This window comes from Suncus etruscus, chromosome 1 (genome assembly GCF_024139225.1).
Source record: "Suncus etruscus isolate mSunEtr1 chromosome 1, mSunEtr1.pri.cur, whole genome shotgun sequence".
Lineage (NCBI taxonomy): Eukaryota > Metazoa > Chordata > Mammalia > Eulipotyphla > Soricidae > Suncus > Suncus etruscus.
In genome coordinates, this window is record NC_064848.1 from 63,100,113 (window position 1) to 63,125,660 (window position 25,548).

Sequence of the window (25,548 nt, forward strand, 5' to 3'; positions counted from 1 at the left end):
CTCAGGAAGTGGAAGCCTTAAAGCTGTCTGTCTCAAAGCTGTTTAGAGCCATGCACCATGCACAATGGGAATATGTGAGGCAGATACCAGCAGGCATATGTGTGTCTATGCAGTGAATACGTCTGTATATGTGTGTGCTTTTGTCACTAGGTGCATGTGCATACTGCCATGCATGAGCCTATATGTACACAAGCATGTATGTGACTTGCATACGTATAGTGTGCACTTGTCTCTGTGTACATGTAGCCATGTGTAATTCTGTATAAATGTGAATGAGTGTTGTGTGTGCCATGCATGCATATGTCTGTGTGTATGTGTGTGCTTACTGTTGTATATGAAAATATTTCCATAAGATTATTCTTTGCCTGTTGTCCCACCTTGACCTTCCAGGTGAGGGCGCTGTTGAGAGCCGAATAAATAGTTTGGGAGCGAGGTGTTGGGGGTCTTTTTGCCAGAGTTGGCTGGCTTGCTCTAGGTGTGTTTTGGAGCTAGCAGCAGGCTGACAAAGAACTCTCTTCGCCCAAACTTTTGCCCCTTAACCCTCCTGTCTGTGGATTATTTGCTGTGGATAGATATTACCAAGATCTCCCCCCAAAAGAAGACAAGAGGATGGGAATCAATTTCTCATTCTGAGAGCTCTTTGCAGATATACAAACAACCAACAAAGGAGTAAACGGGACCCAACAAATGGGGAACACTCACATGTGCATGTGCCTTATATAAGTCTGTACATGTATGTGTCTGTGCATACAAGATGTGAATGTGGACTGGGGGAGAACTCCCTTGCTCTCTAGAATGGCTCATAAGGGATTTTCTATGAGGTAGACAATGGTGATGGAGGCTTGTGGGAGGCTCAGGTAGTATTGTAGAGACATATGACCAACAAGACCCCTGCGCCCATGGACTAGACCAGCTCTGAACTTGTTAGACATCCAGCAGATATGTGCTACCATGTCCCAGGCCCGTGTAAACTCCAGGGCCACAATGGAGATCATACAATGCTCCCAATTTGCGGGGCTCATGGAGGAGACACTGACAAATGTGGTACCTGAGTCCACCGGTCATGTCTGCTGTGGGGATAGTGTGAGCTTCAAGGAAGCCCTCACTTAGGAAGCCCTGATCATTCAGACTTCAGAGAGGGGAAGACTGTGAAAAGGCATATATAATGGAGCAGTTCTGCCTTGGTAGTTTTCCTGGGCACTTTCCACAACTGCCTCAAATAGACCACAGAAGGACCAACGAAAGGCACTGTGATGCCTCCTTTGCCACAAAGTGCAACTGAGGCTCAGGCAGGCAGAAGACATTGCCCTGAGTCACACACACAGGCAAGGAGGCATCGCACCAGAGCACCTGGCTTCTGCCATCTGTGTGTGTTGCCTATAGGAAAGAACAAATGGTGTTGGAGGACTAGCAGGAGATGAGTGTGACAGGGTGAGCAAGAGCAGGCAGGGCAGCTGGTGATGCTCTGATTACTGTGGAGAAATCTGGAGACATTCTGCACACCTACCCTCAGACTTGAAGAGTGCAACCCCCCTGAAGAATCCCTGAGAAAGATAGCATTTCAGAAGTGCCCCTGGTAATGCTCTGGGGCAAAAGGATTGTCTGGAGACTGTCAGAGACCCAGTGGGGAACTATAGCTAGTGTCCCATTGAGAGGAGAAGCTGCTTAGAATAAAGCAGAGGCAGTGGTGATGGAGAGAAATGAGCAGATGCAGCAGACTGCAGGCGCCTCAGGCTCGAGCAAACACCTGCCAAAGAGTTGTATTTGTGGTCCCAGGCAGCAAACAACCCTTCTTAGCTGTGAGGATACTGCTGGTTAACTTGATTTCCAGGGGAAATGCCAAACAGCAATCTTTCCCTCATCAACATGTGCATGCGGGGCTGGAGCAATAGTGCAGCAGTAGGGCATTTGCCTTGCATGTGGCTGATCCAGGATGAACCTTGGTTCGATCCCCGGCATCCCCTATGGTCCCCCAAGCCAGGAGCGATTTCTGAGTGCATAGCCAGGAGTAGCCCCTGAGCATCACTGGGCATGGCCTCAAGACAAACAAATTAAAACATGTGCATGCACAAATGTATGTGATTATGTGTGTGCACGTACAGCTGCCTTTTGGGCCACACCTAGCGATGCTCAGGGCTCACTCCTGGCTCTGTGTGCAGGATCACTCCTGGTAGTGTTCATGGTGCTTATGTGATGCCGGGAAACTTGGTTAATTAGAAAATTAGTCTTGTCTGAGGCAAGTACCTACCCCCTGTACTCTCTCTCTAGCCTCAACTTGTCATTGTGTAGAAAGTTTGTTCCAATGTACCACCAGGTGAGAAAGAATTGGCCCAAGGTCACACAGCTAAAATAAGAAGCTCCTAATTCAAGATCCCAGAATCATTTGTTCAAATCTCTGCATTGGAACAGAGGAAACCAGGCAGAGAAAAGTGACTTGCCCAAGGTCACACAGCAACTAAACTAGAAGCCTTGAGTTCACTGTCTAAAAGCTTTGTATCAGCACATCACTGCCCTAGCGGTGAGGAAAAATCCCAATGATCCCAAGCCTCACGATTCAGCATCCTCCAACCCTGGCTAAGTGCTTTCAGAGAAAGGAGATTCCAGCTCATGCCCCCCAACCCTGAGTTACTAGATGCCATGCACACAAACGGCCAGAACACTCTGTCCTGCTACCTGCCCCTCTCCTTAACGAACCCTGACAGCAACTAAGCTGTCTTGGGTTAATGGTGCCACCTGGTGGCAGGTGCTGAGAAGTAGCTGACCCCCTCCTTGCTTTCTTTCTAAGTCTCTGAAAAGAACAAGGTTCTCCCTATTTCTTCTCAGTTCATTTTACTACAAGCAATCTCTTTCTTCACACCTCTCTTCTTGGGGACATCTCAAATTCACCCTCTCAATGTTCAAATAACCCTAGGGTGTTATCTTTTTCTCTTTCTCCTTCACTTCAACCCACTAGTCACAGGAACAAATGTAAATGATAAAAGTGTACCACATGTAAATAACGATTGAAGCTTTCAAAGTAAAAGTACACACACACACACACACACACACACACACACACACACACACACACACACGGGGCCAGCGAGGTGGCGCTAGAGGTAAGATGTCTGCCTTGCAAGCGCTAGTCAAGGAAGGACCATGGTTCGATCCTCCGGCGTTCCATATGGTCCCCCAAGCCAGGGGCAACTTCTGAGCACTTAGCCAGGAGTAACCCCTGAGCATCAAACGGGTGTGGCCCGAAAAAAACAAAACAAAAAAAAGTACACACACACACACACACACACACACACACTCACACACACACACACACACACACACTGAGTGTCCAACCACTGGCATTCAGAGAAACAACCAACGTTTTTTATAAAATCAGAACAAAAACATGCTTTTTGTCAGTTGATTCTGAGAACTCAGGCTTTCCCCCCCCCTTAAACAGGTAATTATTTTGTTTAATTCATAATAAATATCATTTCCTGGGGTTTTCCCCACCAGAAATAGGCTGTGGCCATGGGGTCAGGAGCATTCAGGCCTGTGACAGGATTCTTCAGATCTCTAAAGGTCCACTTCGCAGGCTTTGAGGGGAAGCTCTGGTAAGCCAGGGCTGAGGCTGCTCAGGTCTCAAAGTCCACGACCGTGAACAAGGAGCCTCTGGGGCTGCTGCTTCTGTGGATCTAAACCTTGGGAGAGGAGCTAGAAATGTAGCCCACTATGCAGCTAAAGCAAGATTTCGGTGGCCTAGCCTGGCTTGTTTGTCCTTTGCTCCCCAGCTCAGAAAGACCTGCCAGGTTTCCAACTACATGCAGGGGCTGAGACCTGGAGAAATCAACTATTCCTTTTTAAAATTCTGAAACCACCTAATGACTCTTCCTATGTGTCTGCAATGCCCTAAAATACAGATTTACAAAGGCGGAGGCAGAAATATGCAGGGGTCTTCAAGACCTTGTCAAGGAATCTGTGATGTCAAAATCCAGATAATCACAGCCAGATGAGGACAGAAAGACATTTCAGGTGAAAAGCACGGCCTTCGTGCAACAGCAACTATGACCATGGTTCAAATCCCAATCCTATTTGACCTCCCAAGAACTGCCAAGTGTGGCTCATGAGCATCACCAGCTGTAACCCACCTTCCAAAAATAATAGCCCAATGAACTTGCTCCCGCTTGCTCTCAAGAATCCAGTGGAGTCTAGCTGAGGCTGTGGGATGTGAGCTCTCCCATATGCTTGGACACATGCAGACATACAGTCCCATTGCTTTCTGTCTAGTCACATATTAGATATCAGCAAAATTGCCAAGCCATGCCACTCTGATTCAAGGATTTGGCCTGGAATATCTTACTCTTTCCTTAAAATACTATTTGCAAAATGTGCCAATGAGTACTATTTCTAATAAATTACTAAATAAATTTAAAATTTGTCCATTCTAATTAACCAACATAAATTCAAAAGTTTTCATTGTTTAAGAGTCTAAATGGGTCCCCAAACCAAATGCTTGAAAACCACTACTGGCCTAAAAGAACAACAAGAAGGTTTTAGATGGGACCTGATGCTCAGAATCTTGGAGCTGGGAGAAACCCTAGGAATTTCTTGATCCCATAATAGTTTTTATTTATATATATGTATATATATGTGTATATGTATATATATATATATATATATATATATTGGTTTTGGGGCCACACCCGGCGGTGTTCAGGGGTTACTCCTGGCTATCTGCTCAGAAATAGCTCCTGGCAGTCACGGGGGACCATATGGGACAATAGGATTAGAACCAACCACCTTAGGTCCTGGGTGGGCTGCTTACAAGGCAAACGCTGCTGTGCTACTCTCCGGTCCCCCATAATAGTTTTTAATGTTATTTATTTATTTATTTATTTTGGTTTTTGGGCCATACCTGGCAGTGCTCAGGGTTACTCCTGGCTGTCTGCTCAGAAATAACTCCTGGCAGGCACAGGGGTACCATATGGGACACCGGGATTCGAATCAACCACCTTTGGTCCTGGATCGGCTGCTTGCAAGGCAAACACTGCTGTGCTATCTCTCTGGGCCCTTTAATGTTATTTTTTATGTTTTGGGATTTTTTTTTTATTTTTCAGTCATACCCAGCTGTACACAGGGGTTGGTTACTCCTGGCTCTGCACTCAGGGATCATTTCTGGCAGTGCTAAGGGGACTATATGGGACACCAGGAATCAAACCCAGGTCAACTGTGTACAAGTCAAACGCCCTACCTGCTATATTATATTAAGGACCCTTGATTTCATATTTTAGAGGATAATTTCTGGGGTCCAGAAAGAGAGAGAGAGAAAGGGAACAGAATCAGGGCAATAACCCAGCACTCCTACTTGCCCCCTCCCAGTGTCCCCTCCAACTGCCTCAATAACCTCTAGTAGAGGGTTGGACTGGGAGAGAATTCAAGAGGTAAAGAAACTTCCCAGCATGTGACAGAACCAAGCTGGTTCACCAGCTGTGGTGGCCCCAAGCACCAGGGGCCAATCACTGCCGGCCAACACACAATGAAGGATTTGCAGGGAGCAATCAAGCCCTTGTCAAGCCTCTGGTATTTAGGAGCCCCTGAACTCTGCAAGGATAAGTGGCATTCCCAAGCCAGAGTGGAAAAGCAGGTTGACCAGGCAGGTAGCACATTTCAGCCTCAATTTGGGAACAGTTAGGCAGAGGCCTGCACCCCAGCCTGAGGCTTCATCCCCTTCATTCCCCCCACCAGAAATCCCTAAGAGTCTTGCCCTGGGTATGCCCCACCTGCACACTTCCTCTGGGGTGGGTCTCTGGAGCTCAGTGCCCAGCAACCCCTGGGAAAGGAACAGGTGTGTAACAGTACAGCAGGGCAGGCAAGAGGGGCCCCCAGGGGCAGCTCTCTCACAGAATCAAAGTGAAACTGAAGGGCCAAGAGGAACCAAAAGTTGACCCCAACTCCCAGGGGATAGGTTGAATCACCAGGGAAAGACCCACAGAGCATCTCTGATAAACCATCTGGCCTGGGGTCCCTAACATTACAAATAAGGAAGTTTGGATGAGAGCAGCTAGGGTAAGGATAAAACCCTGCCCTGGGCATATCTGCCATGATGTAACCAACCACCCTACCTGGCACATGTGGTCCTTCATCTGGGCCTTAACAGGTGTATTCTTGTCCGTAAACCTACTTCCCCTGTCCATGACCCTGCCATTCTGAGAATTGAAGTGCCCACTTCTCTGACCACACACACAAACACATACCATGTAACCACATACACCCCTCCACAACACATTTATACAGCACACACCTAACAAGTCCACACACTACCTACAACACACCTAGAACACAGAACACAGTCTCCCAGAGACATCAGTTACCATATCCTACTCAACCCAGTTTGCTCTTCAAAGCCTATGTTTGGGCCAAGCTGCTCTAAGAACTCCAGTTAGAAAACATAGCACACAGTGCCAAGAACCCAATGCAGGATGAACAGTGGGTCACAAGACCTGCAGTCCAAGACAATTGTCAGCCTTTGGGAAAGTTCACCCAGTTTGGCCCTATTTGATATTTTTCCACAAGGTAAAGCAGACACTCAGATGTGAAATCTTCTGATTTTTGATTATAGTCACTAAATCAAAGTTATTTTAAACACAGAGCCAGCCAACCACAGCACAAAAGCCAGACTGCCACCTGGGTTCTAAGTGAGCCCTTTGAAAGAACCTGGTGAGAGTCCCAGAGAATGACAAGCAGGCAGGTAGGATCATAGATTTTCTCTACACTTTCTATTTTGGCTCAGAGCTACTGAGGGTCTCGGCTAAGGACCAGGGATTGATGGCCCAGCCTGAAAGATTCCCTAGGGCTTCAGGACAGCGTAAAAGGAAGGGTCCTGCAAGGCTAATGGTCAAAGACTAGCTGGTTCTCAGAATAGCAGGGCCTTTATACTAGGCAGAGGGAGCCATGGCCAGAAGATCAGGGCTCCTTGTCAATAATCCTAGGGATGAGAAGGGTCTATCCACCCCACAGTGGGGAGGAAAGATAGAGTGATGAGCTGGACCCAGAAGACTGGAAGAGAGAAGGGGAGAAAGGCAATTGAGATGACGTTCCATCTGAAGGTTACAGAATCACAGGACAATAGGTTACTGAGTTTATCCTGAAAGGATGCCAACTCTCCTCCTCAAGCTTTGGGAGATTTGACTAGTCAAACCCTCCTCTCTTCTAGAAGAGCTGCTTTTCCTATCCAGAATCCTCACTGATGTAAGAGCACAGCAAGACAGAGAGATCCAGCTTGAGGGTCAACTGTGTGCCTCAACCCTCCATCCAGCTCTCACCCAGCCCCAGCTTTCTCAACTGCCTTCCTGCCCTCCATCTGGGGATGGGAGGGAGAAGAGGAGGGAAGGTGAAACCCAGACTTGTCTCTTAGACCTAGCATCCCTGGAGGCAAGACAAAGGAACCCAGTGGCCCTTCTGTGGACAGCAGACACATGGGGGCGCTATTGTTCAATCTTGCGGTGAGCTGCAGTGCTGGGACAAAACAGGAAGTGGGTGATCCACCCCAGGGATGCTTCCAGATGTCAACGACAACTGGTGGAACTTGCCTGCTGCCCTCAGTCCTCTCCAGCTTCTCTGTGGCCATTTACTATTTGCTGTTATGAGGCCTAAACCCTTTGCTGCCTGCACCCAGACTTGTGTCACCTCTATCTCCAGGGCAAAATGGTGGTTCCTGGGAGATTAAGCAACTGCTAAAGAATAAAGTCTCCCAAGCAGGGTTGGAGAGATGGCATGGAGGTAAGGCGTTTGCCTTGCATGCAGAAGGACCGTGGTTCGGATCCCCAGCATTCCATATGGTCCCCCGAGCTTGCCAGGAGCGATTTCTGAGTGTAGAGCCAGGAGGAACCCCCTGAGCGCCTGCTGAGGGTGGACCCAAAAACAAACAAACCAACAAACAAAAATGTCTCCAAGCATAAAAAGGTCCCAAACCGTGGGTTGAGAGATACAGCAGGGTAAAGATACTTGCCTTGCCATACAGCCTATATCAGTTAGGTCTTCCAGACACTACATATGGTCCCCTAAGCACCACTGAGTAATGACACACACACATACACCCCCCCCCCCCCAAAAAAAAGAAACTATCTCTCGAAACCAGTTCACACCAAGCTTATGTGTCCATGCCTCGCCTCCTTTTGGGGGGCTCTCCAGAGAACAGTGTACCAGACACTTGGAACATTTTGGATGCCAAGAACTACTAGCATTTTCCTTACTTACACCCCATCTCACTGAGTATTCTGAATGGGAATTTGTATCTTCAGATCCAGGTGCTGCCAGCCAGCCCAGGCCAGCAGACAGACAGAGGCTTCCTAAGTGAAGAAGGAGAGCCAGAGCCTGTCCACACTCCAACAAGGGGCCCTATCCCCCTGCAAGATCAGTAAACCCAGCCTTCTTGGAGATCTAAAGCATGGGGATGGGGAAGACAGAGGGCAGAGTGGGTGCGGCAGTGTTTCCAGCCTGGATGAGAGAGGGAAGAACAGTAGAGAGAAAGCATTAGTGAATACCAAAGAGTGTCGCCAAGGGGCCGGAGAAGTTAGCAGTTGTAGGGAGATTGCTCTTTCATGCAGAAGATCATTGGTTCGAATCCCCGGCATCCCATATGGTCTCCTGAGTCCTGCCAGGAGCCTATTTCTGAGCATAGAGCCAGGAGTAATCGCTGAGCACTGCCAAGTGTGACCCAAAAAACCAAAAATAAAAACAACCAAACAAACAACAAAAGAGTGTGGCCAAGTGTGGGAGATGAGAGAGGGAATCTGCTTGTATATTTGTGTTTACATGAGAGAGAGAAGAGGGGGGGGGTAGACCAGGAGGCAGAGTATCTATAAACAAGAAGCAGGGACTGAAGTAGATAGCAACAGCAGTAGGGTGTTTGCCTTGCATGCAGCCGATCCTGGACGAGACCCTTGGTTTGATACCTGGCATCCCATATGATCCCCCAAGCCAGAGAGATTTAATGACCGTATAGCCAGGAGTAACTCCCGTGAGCATCACTGGGTGTGGCACCCCCCCCAAAAAAAAAAAAAAAAACAGATGCAAGCCAGACAGACAACACTGAATGCAGAGCATCCCAAACGAAAGAATTACAGAAACATGGAGAGAGTCAGGGGAACAGAACAGAAACAGAGACAACCAACCCAGAAAGAGGGCTAGGCATAGCCATGACAACAAGGAACAACCCCCCCACACACACACACACACACAGCCTCTCCCTTGAGACTCTTTGGATGGGCCTTCAGCTTGCTTCCCTTTCTTGCCATCCAGAGCCCGAAAGCCGGAAACCCCACCTGCCATGAACCCTCAACTGCCCTCAAAGAAGCTTCTGGCTCTCACCAGGGCAGTCCCAGGCTTTCTGAGCTGGTGAAAGGGATTCGCACTCGGCTGCCCTTGGTGTGTGCGAGGGCTTTCAGACGGGGGGAATGAGGGGAGGGGAGGTAGAGGGGCTCTGAATGGAGTCCCAGTGACAGCGGAAGGAGGCCCCACAAGAGATCAAAGGCCCAGGAAAGAACAGAGGGTCTGGGGCTGCCCTTTCACCCACACAGCTATTCAACGCCTGGCCTGCGCTGCCAAGTCCAGCCTCCACCTTCTGGGGGAAGGGCATCCATCCCCTCAGGCCCAGAACCCCTGGCCCCTGACTTGTAAACCTGAGATCTAAATCTCTGCTTGTGGACCCTCTGAGAGACTATGCTGCACACCTGGCCTGGACAGCACTCGGACTGATCTCAGAATAGACACCAGCTGGCTGCTAGCATCCTCTTCACTTAGCCCAAGCACAGGGCAGGCAAGAAGCATTAACAGCAGACAGCAAGTCCGGTGCAGGAGACAGCAAGCAAAGCCTCCTCCAGACTGAAGCAGTCATAGATGCACACATTACCCAGAGTGTAACAGAAGCTGCACACCGGAGTCCAAAGCAGAACAAATGCTTCTGACACACCCTGGGCCAGCCCTACCCATACCCTCAGGGACAGGCTGATCACTACCTGTTGGGAACAAGGCTCCTGTGCAAGGCTGCCTCTGAACGAAGCTGAGTCTTTTAACCTGCCTCCCACCTCAGGAGTCAGAGCCCCGAGCCATTGCCGAAGTCACAAAATAGTACATCTGAGATTTGGGGATGGAGGTTACATTCATTTACCAAATGATCTTAGAGCCAAATGTCCTGGGGAACATCCTGGAATATCTAGATAAAACAGGTCCCTGGCAAGCCCCTGTCTGACCATATTCGGCTTTAGTACTACTCACTGGCTTCGTTTTTCTGTAGAACACAAAATACCAGACAATGGCATTTGTTGTCAAGAAGGTAGAAACCCACCACCAGCATTCACTCTCCTCACTGACTGTGAGCCTCCTACAGGCATGAGACATATCTGTTCTTCCTGGGAGCATTTAGTGAGCACTGCTATGTGTCAAGAACCTGCATTCAAGCCACATTAGCCAATAGAGATGCCACTGGTCACTAGTGACTTTCAGACCCTTGAAGTGTAACTAGAGAAACCAAGGAAGCAAATTGTTCATCTTGTGTATGCTTTATTTATTCATTGATTTATTGTTTGGTGTGGGAGGTGGTGCTCAATATGTGGTACCGGGGATTCAAATAGGTATTAGCCACATGAAATGTAAGTTCCTGAACCCTATACTATCACTCCATTATTTTACTTTTGATTAATTTCAATTTAAAAATAGAAGCAGTGAAAATACATCTCCCCACCCCCAGGTCCAGATAGATAGTCCTTAACTTGCATGTAGCCTACCCAGGTTTGATCTGGGTACCCCTTGCCCTGCTAAGAATAATGCCTGAATGCAGAGCCAGAAGTCATCACCCAGGTATGGTGCTAAAACAAAACACAATACATTCTTCCCCTTGCTAAAATGCCCCCTCCCTTTCAGGGAGATAGCTCAAAGAGTTAGTGCCTACATGGGGTTCCCCGAGGAGAGCCCATAGAGCCTCAGAGTTTGAAGTAACCCTTGAGCACTGCCAGGTGTGACCCCAAAATTAATCAATTCACCCATCGAATGTCATTTCCAATAAGAAGCTCATTCAGGTCCTTGAGGTCAAAACGGACCCCTCCCTGCTTTGTTCTCCACTCCAGCCACATCCCCTCACACTGCCCAAATGATGAGGTGACTTTAGCTTGTCAGGCTTGGCCTCACCAACCTTTGACTCTAAAGAGCAGCCCTTTGGCATTGGACACTGTTACTGCCTATAGCAACAGCTCGTTCAGTCTAGAGAAGCTGTGGCCCAGGAAGAGAGGAAGCCCAGCCTTTGGAGAAGTGGAATGAGGACCTGAGCATCTTCATCTTAAACCCTTGCCTTCTAGTTCCATGGTCCTGCTCTCAGGTTGCTGAGGGCTTTTAGGAAAACTGATGCCAAGGTCTGCAGTCTCTGCAGTCTCAAAGAGCCAGCCCTCCCGGCATCTGAAAATTTCCTTATCTCCCCAGCGATTGATCCTTTATTTCCTCTTCACACTCAACCATGTCCAACCTGCTAGCCATGTCCTCCTATTGCAAATCCTTCTTTGCACTTTCCAAGGCTCTGCCCAATCTCAAGCTGCTTCCCTCCAGGGTAGGAGGTGGGCAGCAAACAGCTAGACAAGAGAGCAGGGAAGTGGAGGGAGAACTATCAATAAACAATTGATAATTGTTTATATACCAATAAAATTGGTAGATAGGACTGAGAAGATGTTTGCTCTTCAACCTTTCAACCCTAGAGCCAACACAAGGATCCAGGGTGAGGTTTGCCGAGGGAGATTGGACCTGTGCAGTAGGGAGCACTCCATAGCAATCGCTCAGACTGTTTGAGGATGTGAGCAAGGCACTTGACCCACCTCTGTACTTAACCTTGTGGGCTCAAGTAGGCAAGACCTGGGGTGAGGTAAGTGCTTAAAGCCAATTAAACTTCTTGTCCCTTAGCTTCTGGGCCACAGGTTGGAATATTTTTCAGATCTTTCTAGGGATCAGAAAGCTTAACAGAGGGCCTGGAGAAATAGCACAGCGGCGTTTGCCTTGCAAGCAGCCGATCCAGGACCAAAGGTGGTTGGTTCGAATCCCGGTGTCCCATATGGTCCCCCGTGCCTGCCAGGTGCTGTTTCTGAGCAGACAGCCAGGAGTAACCCCTGAGCAATGCTGGGTGTGGCAAGAAAGAAAAGAAAGGAAAGAAAGAAAGAAAGAAAGAAAGAAAGAAAGAAAGAAAGAAAGAAAGAAAGAAAGAAAGAAAGAAAGAAAGAAAGAAAGAAAGAAAGAAAGAAAGAAAGAAAGAAAGAAAGAAAGAAAGAAAGAAAGAAAGAAAGAAAGAAAGAAAGAAAGAAAGAAAAAGAAAGCTTAACAGTAAAGACTGGCCTTGTATGGGCAAGATCTGATTTCCATCTCTAACCCAATAATAATAATAACAATAAATTTCAAAACTGGAAGGCTCTGAAAGATCAACCAATCATACATTTAATTTCAGATACTTTTTTTTTTTTTTGGTTTTTGGGTCACACCCTGCAGCACTCAGTGGTTACTCTTGACTCTACGCTCAGAAATCACTCCTGGCATGCTCAGGCTTTTCTCTTTTTTGGTACCAGGGATGGACTCCAGGGCCAACAAATATACACAAGGAAAGTGCTCCACTGTCCAACTACATTCCTGGCCCCTAAATCTTAATACTCTCATACCTCTAGCGAATAATCACCTATATTCTATTCACATACCTCTAAAGATGGGATACTCATTGCCTATTGAGGCAGCCCTGCTCTGCCCTTGATCACTGTCTTATTTACTGAATTTTTATTTACTGTTATATTTTTCTTACTGATGTTTTCTCCTGAGCTGAAATCACGGCATGTGCCACATCCTAGACTTGAAGTCCACACAACTAAGGCACATTCCTCTTGCCCCCAGGTTAGCCTGTCTGATAATTGTTAATAATTGTTGGGGTTTCTTTTCTTTATTTATTTTGGGGATCTTGGGGGCTATTCCAAGCTCTGTGCTCTAAGGTTCTAAGATTACTCTCAGGGGCCATGAGATGCTGGGGACCAAACCCAGACCTCCTGCATACAAAGCCTATACTCCACCCACTGAGCCATCATCTGGCTGTTCACCATAAGTAACAGTGATAATCTAGACCTGCTCCTTCTTCTCTTCTTATCCAGACCCTTTTTCCACCAGGTTCCACTCATCTGGATACATTTCAACTGGTCATTGTCCCTCTGAAGGGTTAATGCCCTAGGTGGCCTCCAATCCTTCAGTAATGCTCTGGATAGCACAGAGGAGCCTACACTGCCCAATCTACCATTCTGACCCCATTTTGCTCCCTAGAGGCTGAACAGTCTCTATGGGCCTGAGAACAGATTCCACACCTCACAAACACAGTAAGCGCCCTTCTCAAAGGCAGGACCCATATGTTTGCAGGCCAGAATCAAACTAGATTTTTTTTTTTGTCTCCAAAACTCTCTGGATCCCTCTCCAGGCAAATCTCCCTCTAAGAAAGCCTCACTTCACCCTAATCACACACAGCAACACATCTGGGCACTCACCTGGGTCACAGCTGCTATGAGTCCAGGTGACTCAGGGAGATTATATGGCAGCACTCATCTCCTAAACCAACAGAGGCAGTGGACCCACCGCCATCCTCAGAACTCAGCACAAAAGTTCACCAAGTTAAACACTTGTGCCATCTGCTCCAAGAGTTAGGAGCAAAGGAACAGAAGGAGGTAGTTTCCAAATGCCATGAATCACCACCCACACCACCCCTTACATCCCCCATTAGAACCCAAAGGCCCAGTCCCACCACTGCCATTACCCAAAGACCCCCAGCCAATCCACCGCTGGGCTGACTCAATTTTCTAGTTACAGATCTTAAGTACTTAGGCATGTGCTCGCAAGCACAAGAGTCCCTTACAGGAGCTGAGAAAGGGAATCGTGCCCAGGAACAGAATAATTGAATCAAGATTTCTGTCACGGGGCTCTCAGGCAGGGCTTTTTTTCCCTTCCTTTTCTGGGGAAGGTTTTACAGAGTCCCAGAAGTCTGTTTCTCTTCTCAAACCCATTAATGTCAGCCTGCACTGCCAGCAGCCCATCCAGAGAGAGGTCACCAGGTTAAGGCGGGCACCAGCAAGACAAGCCAGCTAGGGAGGGTAGCTCAGTGGGGGGCTGAGGAAAACCAACTGTTTTGGTTTTGACTATCATTTTGCAATTCCCAGATGTATCTGCCCATCCTTCTATGGGATCCCTGTGAGGTGGGTATAAAAGCTGATTCATTTCCTCACCCCACTCAAGCCCCATCACCTGAGTTGGGAGATAGAGCCACTCTAGAGCCTCTAGGAGAGGACCCCTGACCCCCTCTTCACCTCCTATGAACCCCATTCAGTGCAAGATCCCAGCAGCTCCCTCCCCACGAAGGGGGCAGCAGTATTACGTTTCATTGCCACCATTTTTGACTACACACTTTTTACAACTTTTTTTTTTGTTTGTTTGTTTTTTTGGGCCACACCCGGCGATGCTCAGGGGTTACTCCTGGCTGTCTGCTCAGAAATAGCTCCTGGCAGGCACGGGGGACCATATGGGACACCGGGATTCGAACCAACCACCTTAGGTCCTGGATCGGCTGCTTGCAAGGCAAACGCCGCTGTGCTATATTCCCGGGCCCGCTTTTTACAACTTTTTACAGACCCCACCAGCCTAATTTTTCTTGGGGGTGAAGATAGAGTGTGGGAGAGACAGGGAACATTCACAAACTCTACAAAACCTCTCAACAGGGCTCAAACCACCGATCCCAGCCTCCCTTTCCCCCTACCCAAGGCTGGTGCAGGGCTTTCCATAAACAACATTGCTTCCATTCCTGACCCACCTGTGAGGCTCCAGGCTCCTGGATAACCCACAGACCAGAGTCTGAGCAGGAGACTGCAGGGGATTCCCTTACCTTCCTCTCTCTTGCGCTTGTTGGTGTCCGCGCTGGGGGATGTGATGCCCAGGATGCCGCTGATCGAGTACGAGGAGCCGGCCGAGTCGGTGCTCACCGATGACACCTGCGTCACGGAGCCCGTGGACACTGCGCGGAGGGAGAGGGCGGTCAGGCCCGGCAGGAGCGCTGCGCGGGCGGGCGCGTCAACGGAGACAAAAACGCTGGCACTGCCCAGATGGAGCCTGCGAGAGCAGAGCGAGCCCGAGCGAGCTGCCGCTGAGCCGCACGGAATGGCTGACCCAACTGGGGGACATGCCTGGCTGCTGGCCCGGTTCTCAGAGAAGAGAATTTAGAACCTGGGGCCATGCCTTATTGGATCTGTGCAGCTGAGAAAAAGAAGCGCTGGGAGGGAAAGAGGGGTCACCACCAGTGAGCGGTTCAAAAAACATAGGGGTGGGGGGAAAGTCATGAGGCTCATTTATAAGCCTAGGCAGACACAAATGTTATCTGCCCATTTCTTTTTCTTTTTAAATTTGTGTTTGTTTGGAAGCCACACCACTGCGCCTGGCTCTGCACTCAGGGATCACTCTTGGTGGACTCTGGGGTCCATGTGGGATTTTGAGGATTGAACCCAGGTTGGATGCATGGAAAATAAAGCTGTACTGTTTCTGGCCCCAGATAACTGTCCACTTGTACACACAACCACCAAAACTCTCTAGAAGATGTCCTTCTTTAAAAATGTTCCTCCACTGTTTGTTTTTCAACATTATCTCAGTCATACAATACTATGTAAAGGATCAGGTGACACAGAACATGTGTTGATAATTTATTGAGAACTAACTCCACTAGAGTTTAGGGTGTTATCTCATTTAATTCTGAGGACCATCTCACAGGAGGGCCTGTTAGCACAGGTTTCTCCCACTTTTCTTTTTTTTTTTTTTTTTTTTTTTGGTTTTTGGGCCACACCCGGTAACGCTCAGGGGTTACTCCTGGCTATGTGCTCAGAAGTTGCTCCTGGCTTGGGGGACCATATGGGACACCGGGGGATCGAACCTCGGTCCGTCCAAGGCTAGCGCAGGCAAGGCAGGCACCTTACCTTTAGCGCCACCGCCCGGCCCCCAGGTTTCTCCCACTTTTCAAACGGTTGTATATGGGCCACACGGCTCTGAAGAAAAATGTTGTCATTGCTGTTTTTCACAAAGAAAAGAAATCTTAAGCTCTCTACTTTAGCTATCAAAGACAGAAAGGAGTCCACATTAATTTTACTGAGTAGCAAGAAAAGATACCAAACTCCTCCCTGATGAAACTCACCTAATGTGTCACCTCTGCCCTTCCTGGATTTTAGTGTGTTTAAGGTTTGAGTGTTTTTTAGTATGATTAATTTCTTCTTTTTTTTTTTTTTAGTTTTTGGTTTTTGGGTCACACCCAGCAGTGCTCAGGGGTTACTCCTGGCTCTATGCTCAGAAATTGCTCCTGGCAGGCTTGGGGGACCATATGGGATGCCGGGATTCGAACCATCTTTCTGCATGTGAGGCAAATGCTATACCTCCATGCTATCTCTCCTGCCCCAATTTCTTCTTTTTAAGTTCACAAACTGTAAACGTTTTCCTGTTGGATTTACCAGTTAGGGGTAAATCCATGTTTACTTTTCCATATTACACACTCTCACTTTTGAATATTTTCATAGGTACATTTTACTTTGGTGAGGGTAAGGGAGACCTATATCCCACTGAGGGGCAGGGGCACAAGATAAAAGGAAGCAGGCTCAGAAAAAAAAGTAAGTGACATATCCAAAGTCACATGGTTAATAAGAAGCAGGGTTGGGGCCACAGCAATAGCACAGCAGGCTAGGCCACTTGCCTTCTGCACAGCCAACCTAGATTTAATTCCCAGCTTCCCACAGGGTCCACTGAGTACTGCCAGTAGTGCTTCCTAAGTGCAGAACCAGGAGCAACCCCTAAGCACCACTTTGGTGTGATGCCCAAAAACAAACAAATAAAATAAATAAATAAATAAATAAATAAATAAGATTCAAAAGCTTCTCACTAATGAATACTAATGAATACTATTCTTTTCATGAAAGTGGTGTTTCCCACCAAATTGCATGTTGAAGCCTAGGGCTTTTACTCATCCCCATTGAGCAGAGGAGGAAACGAAGTTCAGAGTTACTGAGTCCCTCATAATGGTACATTCCCTCTTTTCAGGTCTACAGACTCAAAATCTATTTCTCTTGCTGGGAAAAGTGAGCAGAGGTCACTGAGTGACTGGGATCAGATCTCAAAGTTCCTCCTTACAAAAATGGTGGGTAAAGGAGCTACAGAGGGCTGGTTGGTGCAAAGGTCATATGAACTCCTGCCCACCAGCTCCTAGTCCAAGGGTGAGACCTGTGACTTATCAGGATCCTCTCTTCTCTTGTTGTCTAGCTGAGTTTCCATTTATTTGCCATGGAAATTTCATCTCAGTTTATTACAAACTTCTAGACCAAAGTTGAGCTGTAACTACCTGGAGACAGATGGGACCACCATTGGCTGGAAATGACTCTGAAAGGGAAGGGGAGCAAGAGAGGGGTTCCCATGGCCAACTCTCGCCCCTGCAGACCTCTGGGGAGCAGGGGCTTGCTTCTCAGATTAGAGTTTAGTTTTAAGTCTTCCTTATGAGCCACAGAAGTGAAAAATCATTAACTTCTCTTTTCCTTCACCAGAAAAAGCTCCTCAAAATAGATTTATGCAAATGTCACACCCATTTCTGTAGTAGGGTACAAAGAACAGAGGAAGGAGGCCTAAGACCACAAGTCCCTGGGCATTTGTGACAACAACTGGCACAGAGACTAGAGGCTCTGCCATGGGGCCCACAGAGCCAAGGATGCTTTATGGATAATTTATGATTGACAGGATTTCAAAAAACATAACTTTTGCCTCCCCCTCCTTGGAACAATACTTTTATTGCCCTAAGCTCCCATTTTTTTATTCTTCCATTAGTCAGTAAAATACGAAGGGACTATACATACATAAGATGTGGTTTTGGAAAGAAAAAAAAAGCACTCTGCTGCTTCATAAGAATCATTAGTCCTCCACACTCAACTATGAGGCTGTGTGTGAAAGTGACCCTGAATTTGACCATCTTTTTCAGTTATGTGGCCTGAAATAGTTAAAGCCACAAGTGAAGTCTTGGCAAGCATTTTCTCCATAGCCAGCTTCTTCTGGTCCCAGTTTCACAAAGCTGAAAGTTCCCTCCATTCTGTTTCTACAACACTCTAAACTTTCTCTCTAAGCTTCCTCTGTGTTTTGTCAACTACTCTTTGTTCCATTCCTTCATAACACCAACCCTGAGAGCCCTTGAGAATAAGAACTTGGTCCTTCTCTATAAAGAGATTCTTCATGATCATGGTCTGCATCACAGGGGCTTAATAAGCAGACTGTGAATGAGTTCCAATATGAAGAATGATTTCATGGGGCCGGTGAGGTGGTGCTAGAGGTAAGGTGTCTGCCTTGCAAGCGCTAGCCAAGGAAGATTCGATCCCCCGTCGTCCCGTATGGTCCCCCCAAGCCAGGGGCAACTTCTGAGTGCTTAGCCAGGAGTAATCCCTGAGCATCAAACAGATGTGGCCCAAAAAAAAAAACAAAACAAAACAAAACAAAAAGAATGATTTAATGACAGGGAGAAATTCTATCTCACCTTTATGCAAGGGTGGGAACACTCAGAGAGCACCTCCACCCTCACATGGGGAAATTGAGGCTCAGAGAGGCAAAAGACTTAATACCCCAGGCAAAACATGTCAGTCCTCTGCATGTTTTCCATCACCACCAGGTCAAGCTTTCAGTGAAAAATGTGACAAGGGTCTGGATGCATCCTACTGTCTGTGTGAGGTGGGATTTACTGTGATTGGCAGGCACTGTGGATAACAGGGGCTATCAGAAACTGAATGGTGATCCACTTTCTTATAATAGAACCATTTTTCACCCAGCTAAATGAAAGGGTATCCTTTATCCCAAGTGAGAAAGTAAGAGGTCTTAAATAGACACGTGTCATTTCACCACCCAGTCTTCACAGGGAGGAGAAGGCAAAGGGAATCCCAGAGAGGTAGGAATTAAGACTTCCAAGCTATAAACTCATCGTCATGCTCAGACCTCCCTGGTGAATGTCAGAAGTCCCCCCCTACCCCTGGCAGCTCTCAACAGCAGTTCACAAAAATATAAGATTAGAGTGAGAGTGAGAGAGAGAGAGAGAGAGAGAGAGAGAGAGAGAGAGAGAGAGAGAGAGAGAGAGAAAGTTTGGGAAGTTTTGCCACATCTTCACTCAAGACTGCAAATGCACAAAGAATTGTAGAAGGGCTGGTTGATAGAAGAAAAAAACACATTCAAAACTACTTACTGACTAATGATGCAGAAAATGTTATGAATAAGTATCCCTTTCTTGATTTATTACTTTAATTATCTGACATTCTATAGACCCCCATTAGTGGATTTTTTTGGCTTAGATTTCAATTTTCTGTCTCATGGTGAAAGCTATTTATCATAATAATCAGTAAAATTCAAAACCTTTTAGCAGTATTTATAAAATTCATTTACCAGGTTCAGCCCTTGGAGAATGACAAAGAAGGCGCATTAGTACGTGTGCCGAAGTGTTTTATGCAGAATTATCTGTCCATAAGAGTGATTAAAAGTTCTTTAGAATATTTGGAACCCATTAGATTTAAAAAAATTTTTTTTAAGTTCTCACCTATACTGTGACTGGAAGCGGGGACCGGCTGGTTGGGTGGTTGCTGTACTTTTGTCCGAATGATCCTGCAGGTAGTTGGAGAAAAAAAAAAAAAGGCTATGTACCATTATGGAGTTGTAATCTCTTCTTGCAGTATCCCCCAAATCAGAAAACCCATATCAAGCTGAATCACAGGCCAGGCTGGGACAGAAGTGTGGGGAGATTATGAGTTGAGGCTGGGAATTGCGTTGTTGGAAGAAATCTAGATTAGAACCAATTCCCTCCCCAACCCCATTTTCTTAGTGTTTTTAGTAGACTTACACCTTTTCCTAGGCCTCAAGAGCCTCTTCTGTAGAGAGAAGCTGTTCATATGACTAACAGGTGTCTCTCCCCCCCCACACCCTTTTTTTTTTTTTGCTCCAATAAATTTTTATTTGCAAAGTAGGCAGACTAATCAGATTTGGCATGCTGACCATTGTTTGCTGATCTTAGATGCATAAATGCTATGTATTGTGTATTAAATTGGATGGAGGTAGTAGTTATACTTAAGAATTCTCTAAGTGTCAGAACTAAAAAGAGAAGAATCTCACTTTAGTTGATGAAGGATCAGAAGTGCATTTCATGTGTTATAGGTTTGTGATGGCCCATTTGCACCAGTGGTTCAGAGTAAAATGTTTCCACTGGAAGATCTGGGACACTATTTGCTATCTCTTCTTGTTTTTGTGCTAAGTACATGTACAGTACTTATCAAAGTATGTAAGGATCCCATCTATGTGCTAGACATATAGTAATTTTCTAAGGAGATGATGATTAATATTCAACTCTGACCACCTATGTATGAAAAATGCCAAGTTTAAAGTGGTCAGAGTATGCACATTGATTCTATGGGCTTAGTAAACAAAATTAGTTGTTTTTTGTGTTTTTGTTTCTGTTTTTGTTTTTTGTTTTGGTTTTTGGTTACACCCGGTAGTACTCAGGGGTTACTCCTGGCTCTATGCTCAGAAATTGCTCCTCGCAGGCTCGGGGAACCCTATGGGATGCCGGGGTTCAAACCACTGTCCTGCATCTAAGGCAAACACCTTACCACTGTGCTATCTCTCCGGCCCCAAACAAAAATGGTTGTATTTGTAGGTTATAAAGGGTATTAGTGAATTCCCAAGTTGGGAGGTGTGGATCTGTAGTTAAAGAAATTGTCTCTTTCCAGTGACCATTGATTAATCAATGTCTGTAAGTACTCCTTTCTTGGAAGCCTCTTCCACCATAAAGGACTCCTTGAATGTCACTAGGAAGTGCCCTTACTTTCCCAGAAATTATCTAGAATGAGGGGACCAAACCAGGTATCATCTCTATATCTGGCATCTTTATCCCCTATTTCTGTGCCTTAGAGAGTCTTGGAAGTAGGTCATGCCACCCCCACTGGCAATAATCAAGAAAGTGAATATATGTGCCTATCTCAAACTAGAAAGAGTTTAAGTTATTCAAGGAGGTCTCTTAAGAAAGAGACTGCTTTTTCTCTTCTGTTTTTGTTTTTGTTCTGATATCTGGATCAAACCCAAGGATCTGATATGCCAAATCTGCTCTTACAATCAGCCAGGAAGCACCTCCTACAAGCCTGATGGGAAAACTTCAAGTGCTGGAGACCAGGGGTATCCAGAACAATCTTTCCTGAGACTTTGGTCCAACTTGGGGGGTAGGAGTTGGGCCACACCTGGCTGCACTCATGGGTTACTCCTGACTCTGTGCTCAGAAATCACTCCTGGCAGGCTAGAAGGACCATATGGGATGCTGGGGATCAAACCCAGGTTTGTCTTGAGTCTGTTCTGAGTCAGCCACATGCAAGACAAATGCCCTACCACTGTGCTATCGCTCCAGCCCCATCTTGGTCCAATTATAATACAAACTTGATTGTATTAAATTGGAGTATCTCAGAGCAGGCCAATAGAACCAGCACCAAACCACCCTTGATGATCTGCAAGAAAATGTCTTCCTAGACATTTTGGAGAAGGGTGGATGGTAATAAATTGCTCAGCTTCATTGGTTCAGTTCTATCTCAGCCTCCCAACTATTACATGTGTAAGTATGTGTGTGCACACATGTGTACAGCTTAGAATAGAATGCAGGGTTTTATACATAAAAAGTATATGCTCTAACACAAAGCTATAGTCTTTGTTAGTAGTTATATTTAAGAATTCTGTAAGTGTCAGGACTAAGAAAAGAGAAGAATTTCAATTAAGTTGATGAAGGATCAGAGGTGCATTTCATGTGCTTTAAGTTATGTAGTGGCCCATTATGTGCTTTAAGTTATGTAGTGGTTAAGAGTAAAATAATTCTTGTTTTCGTTTGCTTGTTGTTGTTTTTGTTTGTTTTTATTTGAATCATACCAGTGGTGTTCAGGGGCTATAGTCCAGCTCAGGACATGCTCAGTGATGCTGGAAGATCATGGTGCAGAGAACTAAACCCACCCACCCATGTAAAGTATATGATCAGTCTTTTGAACCATCTCCCTGCCTCCCATCCCCACCCCTGCTAATCACCTTCTTTTGAAAGAATACTTATTAGAGTTTTTCCTCCAATTATAAAAACAATGCTCTTTAAGGACTATTTGGCAGGTTAAAGAAGATATCTAAAAGTACATTTTGGTGTATTTCCTTTACACTAACATCATTAAGTGTGTCTGGAAACATCATAACAAAATCCAAATTAAAACAAGGATACAGATTTGCATTCTATACTCTTCATTCATTGTTACATGAGAAACTCATCAACACTCCAAACTGTTATTTCTGGATGTTTATTTGAAACTGCGCTGTGCATCTCAAAAACAGAGAGAAAGGATAGAAAGATGCCTCCCCCTTCTCCTCCTTGGACTCAGCCCTCTTCCCTCTGTCTTCTCTGGGCTATGCTCTGGGCATGGGGGAACCTTAGGATCCTTGGTGGATGGGCCTTTCCACAGCCCAACCACAAGCCCCTTAGAGTCCAGACCCCAGGAGCTCAACTAAGGTCTTTTCTTTTTTCTGGTGGTCAATGTAAGTGTTCCTCAAAACCATCCAGAGTAGCTCTCTTTTTCCCCCACTATTTAAATCCAGTATTCAGAAATAATTTGACTAACATATGGCTTATATTGACGGAGACCTCCCAGTAGCACTCTTTTTTGTTTTTAGGGGCCATTTCAGCAGGGCTAAGCATGGGGAAATATAGTGTTAGGGAGCAAACCCAGAGCCTTGCACTTAGTAGGTATATGCTTTATCACATGAACTGTCTCCTTGACTCTATATAGTCTTTTTAACCACCTAGAATTAAGCCAATATTTAATCTGATTTTTGTGTATTCTGCCTTCTCTGTATATTTATAAAAGAGAAATCTAGATATGTTAATGTCTGGGTATACAACCCATAGCTTATTTATATTATGGTTTATTGTTGTATATAAAATATGGTAAAATATATATCATAATTGTGTTCTACTGACATCCAGAATAAAGTCCTGGGTTTTCAAAGCATTGTGTAGCCTTAAGGCTAGACTAGACATAAATCCAAGCAAGGAGACTACTAAACTTTGAATCCTTGTCATTTGATCGCTGCATAATCTTGGGGAAACTGTTTAACATCACTAAGCCTTAATATCTACATCTACAAAATGGGACAATGAATCATTTCTACTACATAGGATTAGTATTAGGATTAAAATAATTCTGCATTGGGGCCAGAGCAAAATGTATAGGGCGTTTCCCTTGCATGCAGCCAACCCGGGTTTGATTCTGGCATCTCATATGATCCCTCAAGCCTGCTAAGAGTAATTTCTGAGAGCAGAGCCAGGAGTAACTCCTGAGTGCTGCTGGTTGTGGCCCAAAAACAGCAACAAAAATAATAATTCAGCATTGAAAATAGTGGCTGCTACATGATAAGTGTTATGTTAAGTAAATTTTTGTTGTTATTTTCATTTGTCAACTTCATAAAGATTAATAACCAGCTTCAATCTTAAAAGGTTCATATTTCCACAAATGCCTTCATAACACAGAAGCAGGGCCATGGATGTAAATTCAGAAGCGAAAAGCATGCTTTGCATGTCTAAGACCCTGGGTTTGATCCAGGGCATCATGAAAACAAAACAAAACAAAGCCAAACAAAACAAAACAAAAAGGTACGTGGGATCCAGGGAGGGGAGGGCAGCCCTCCCAACACCATACTTTTACATTGCAGTGCAACTGTGCTTTGGGGAGAGCAAGCAGAATTGTAAGGGACTCTCCAAAGCTTCCCCTAGGGATAGAGATTTTGCCCATCTGCTTGGCAGCAGCTGCCAAGAAAAGAACAAAAAGCATCATATTCCATTGAGAAGAAATGGTAATAGGAAGAACAAGACTAATTGAATCATAGCAATTATAAAAAAAATTTAAGGGGTCAGGGAGAGAGCTTAAGGGGGTGGAGTACATGCCCTGCATGAACAAGGCCTCAATTCAATCTCTGTCAGTGTATATCCCTTTAGCATTTCCAAGGTGGCCCTTTGTGCCCCACCCAGTCATCACTGGGCTTGATCAACATTACATTGCTAGGCCTGGGCACTAAACTATCCAGACCAGTTGGCCAAGTATCACCAGGAGTGGCCTCTGACTTTTAAGACATTGTTTGGGAGACTGCCCCACCCCCAATTTTTTAAATGGCTATCTCCAAGACTCATCCCAATTAGAGTCCCATGTAGGACCAACTTTAAAACAGAAATAGCTGGGATACTTGGTAGTCAACACTAAAAATTACAGGTCCAGTAACCCCTGAGCGCTGCCAGGTATGGCCCAAAAACCAAAAAAAAAACAAAACAAAAACAAAAAAAGTTACAGGTCCAGGAAGCCCTAGGACCATCCTAGATGTTCTGAGAAAGGAATTCAACAATATATTCCAATATACAGGGAATCTAAAGATCAGGATGCACAAGGAACTTGGATCACACAGTAAGTCAACACCTTAACCTCTATCCTAAATTAAACACCTTTACCCTAGTACTAGAGTGTTTTAACCCTTGTATTATCTTTTCAGCCTCTTTTTTTTTTTTTTTTTTTTTTTTGTGGTTTTTGGGTCACATCCGGCAGTGCTCAGGGGTTACTCCTGGCTTCATGCTCAGAAATTGCTCCTGGCAGGCACGGGGGACCATATGGGACACCGGGATTTGAACCGATGACTTTCTGCATGAAAGGCAAACGCCTTAGCTCCATGCTATCTCTCCGGCCCCTCAGCCTCTATTTTTTTATTTTTAATACAAGTAAATCCACCACAAAAATTTTCATAACGTGACAAATGAATTACATTTGCCTCTCTTTCTCTCTCTCTATCTCTCTCTCTCTCACACACACACATACACACACACACACACACACACACACACACCCATACACAAACAGTGTTGCACTTACTCTGCAACCTCTAACTGCAAGAAATTACAAGCAAACACATTTTCGCATATAAAAGCCCCGGTTTCTGGCTACTCTTTAAGAAAGGGGAAACACAAATGCCTCATTCCTGGCATTGAGTTAATGGGCGCTAAGAAGCTAGAATCCCTTTAGAAATACTTATTCTGGCTAGTTTGCCATAGACCCCTCTTCCCCAACCACCTCCCAACTCGTTGCCTCATAAGTTGCATTTCTTTCTTAACCACACAGAGGCAATGGAGATTGAGACTACACATTACAGGTACCTCCTACCTTGGGACACCCCTGGGTCCCATAGCCTGGAGCCTGACTTTGGCCAAGTCTCCTCTGCAGAAGAGGAAAGTCTTGTAGCTTTATGTCCTAGAAATCCCACAGCAAGGTAAACCAAAAGTATAAGGAAGCACCTCATCACCCAGACAAAGAATAGGAAGTATAAAAACGTTTCTTTGTTTTGTTTTGTTTTGTTTTTGTGTGTATGTGTGGTTTTTGGGTCATATCCGGCAGTGCTCAGGGGTTTTTCCTGGCTCTGTGCTCAGAAATCGCT

The 25,548-nt window shown here is 45.8% G+C and overlaps 1 protein-coding gene across 1 annotated transcript in view; it reads right to left on the minus strand.

The window, feature by feature from the left end:
* PAX5 (paired box 5) overlaps positions 1–25,548 on the minus strand; it is a 182,891-nt gene that overhangs the window by 142,496 nt on the left and 14,847 nt on the right. The window contains exons 4-5 of the mRNA XM_049773776.1: positions 19,610–19,674; positions 14,909–15,037 (exon numbers count right to left, since the gene is read on the minus strand). Of these exons, the coding sequence (XP_049629733.1) occupies positions 14,909–15,037; positions 19,610–19,674 (194 nt within the window). The remainder of the gene's footprint in view (positions 1–14,908; positions 15,038–19,609; positions 19,675–25,548) is intronic.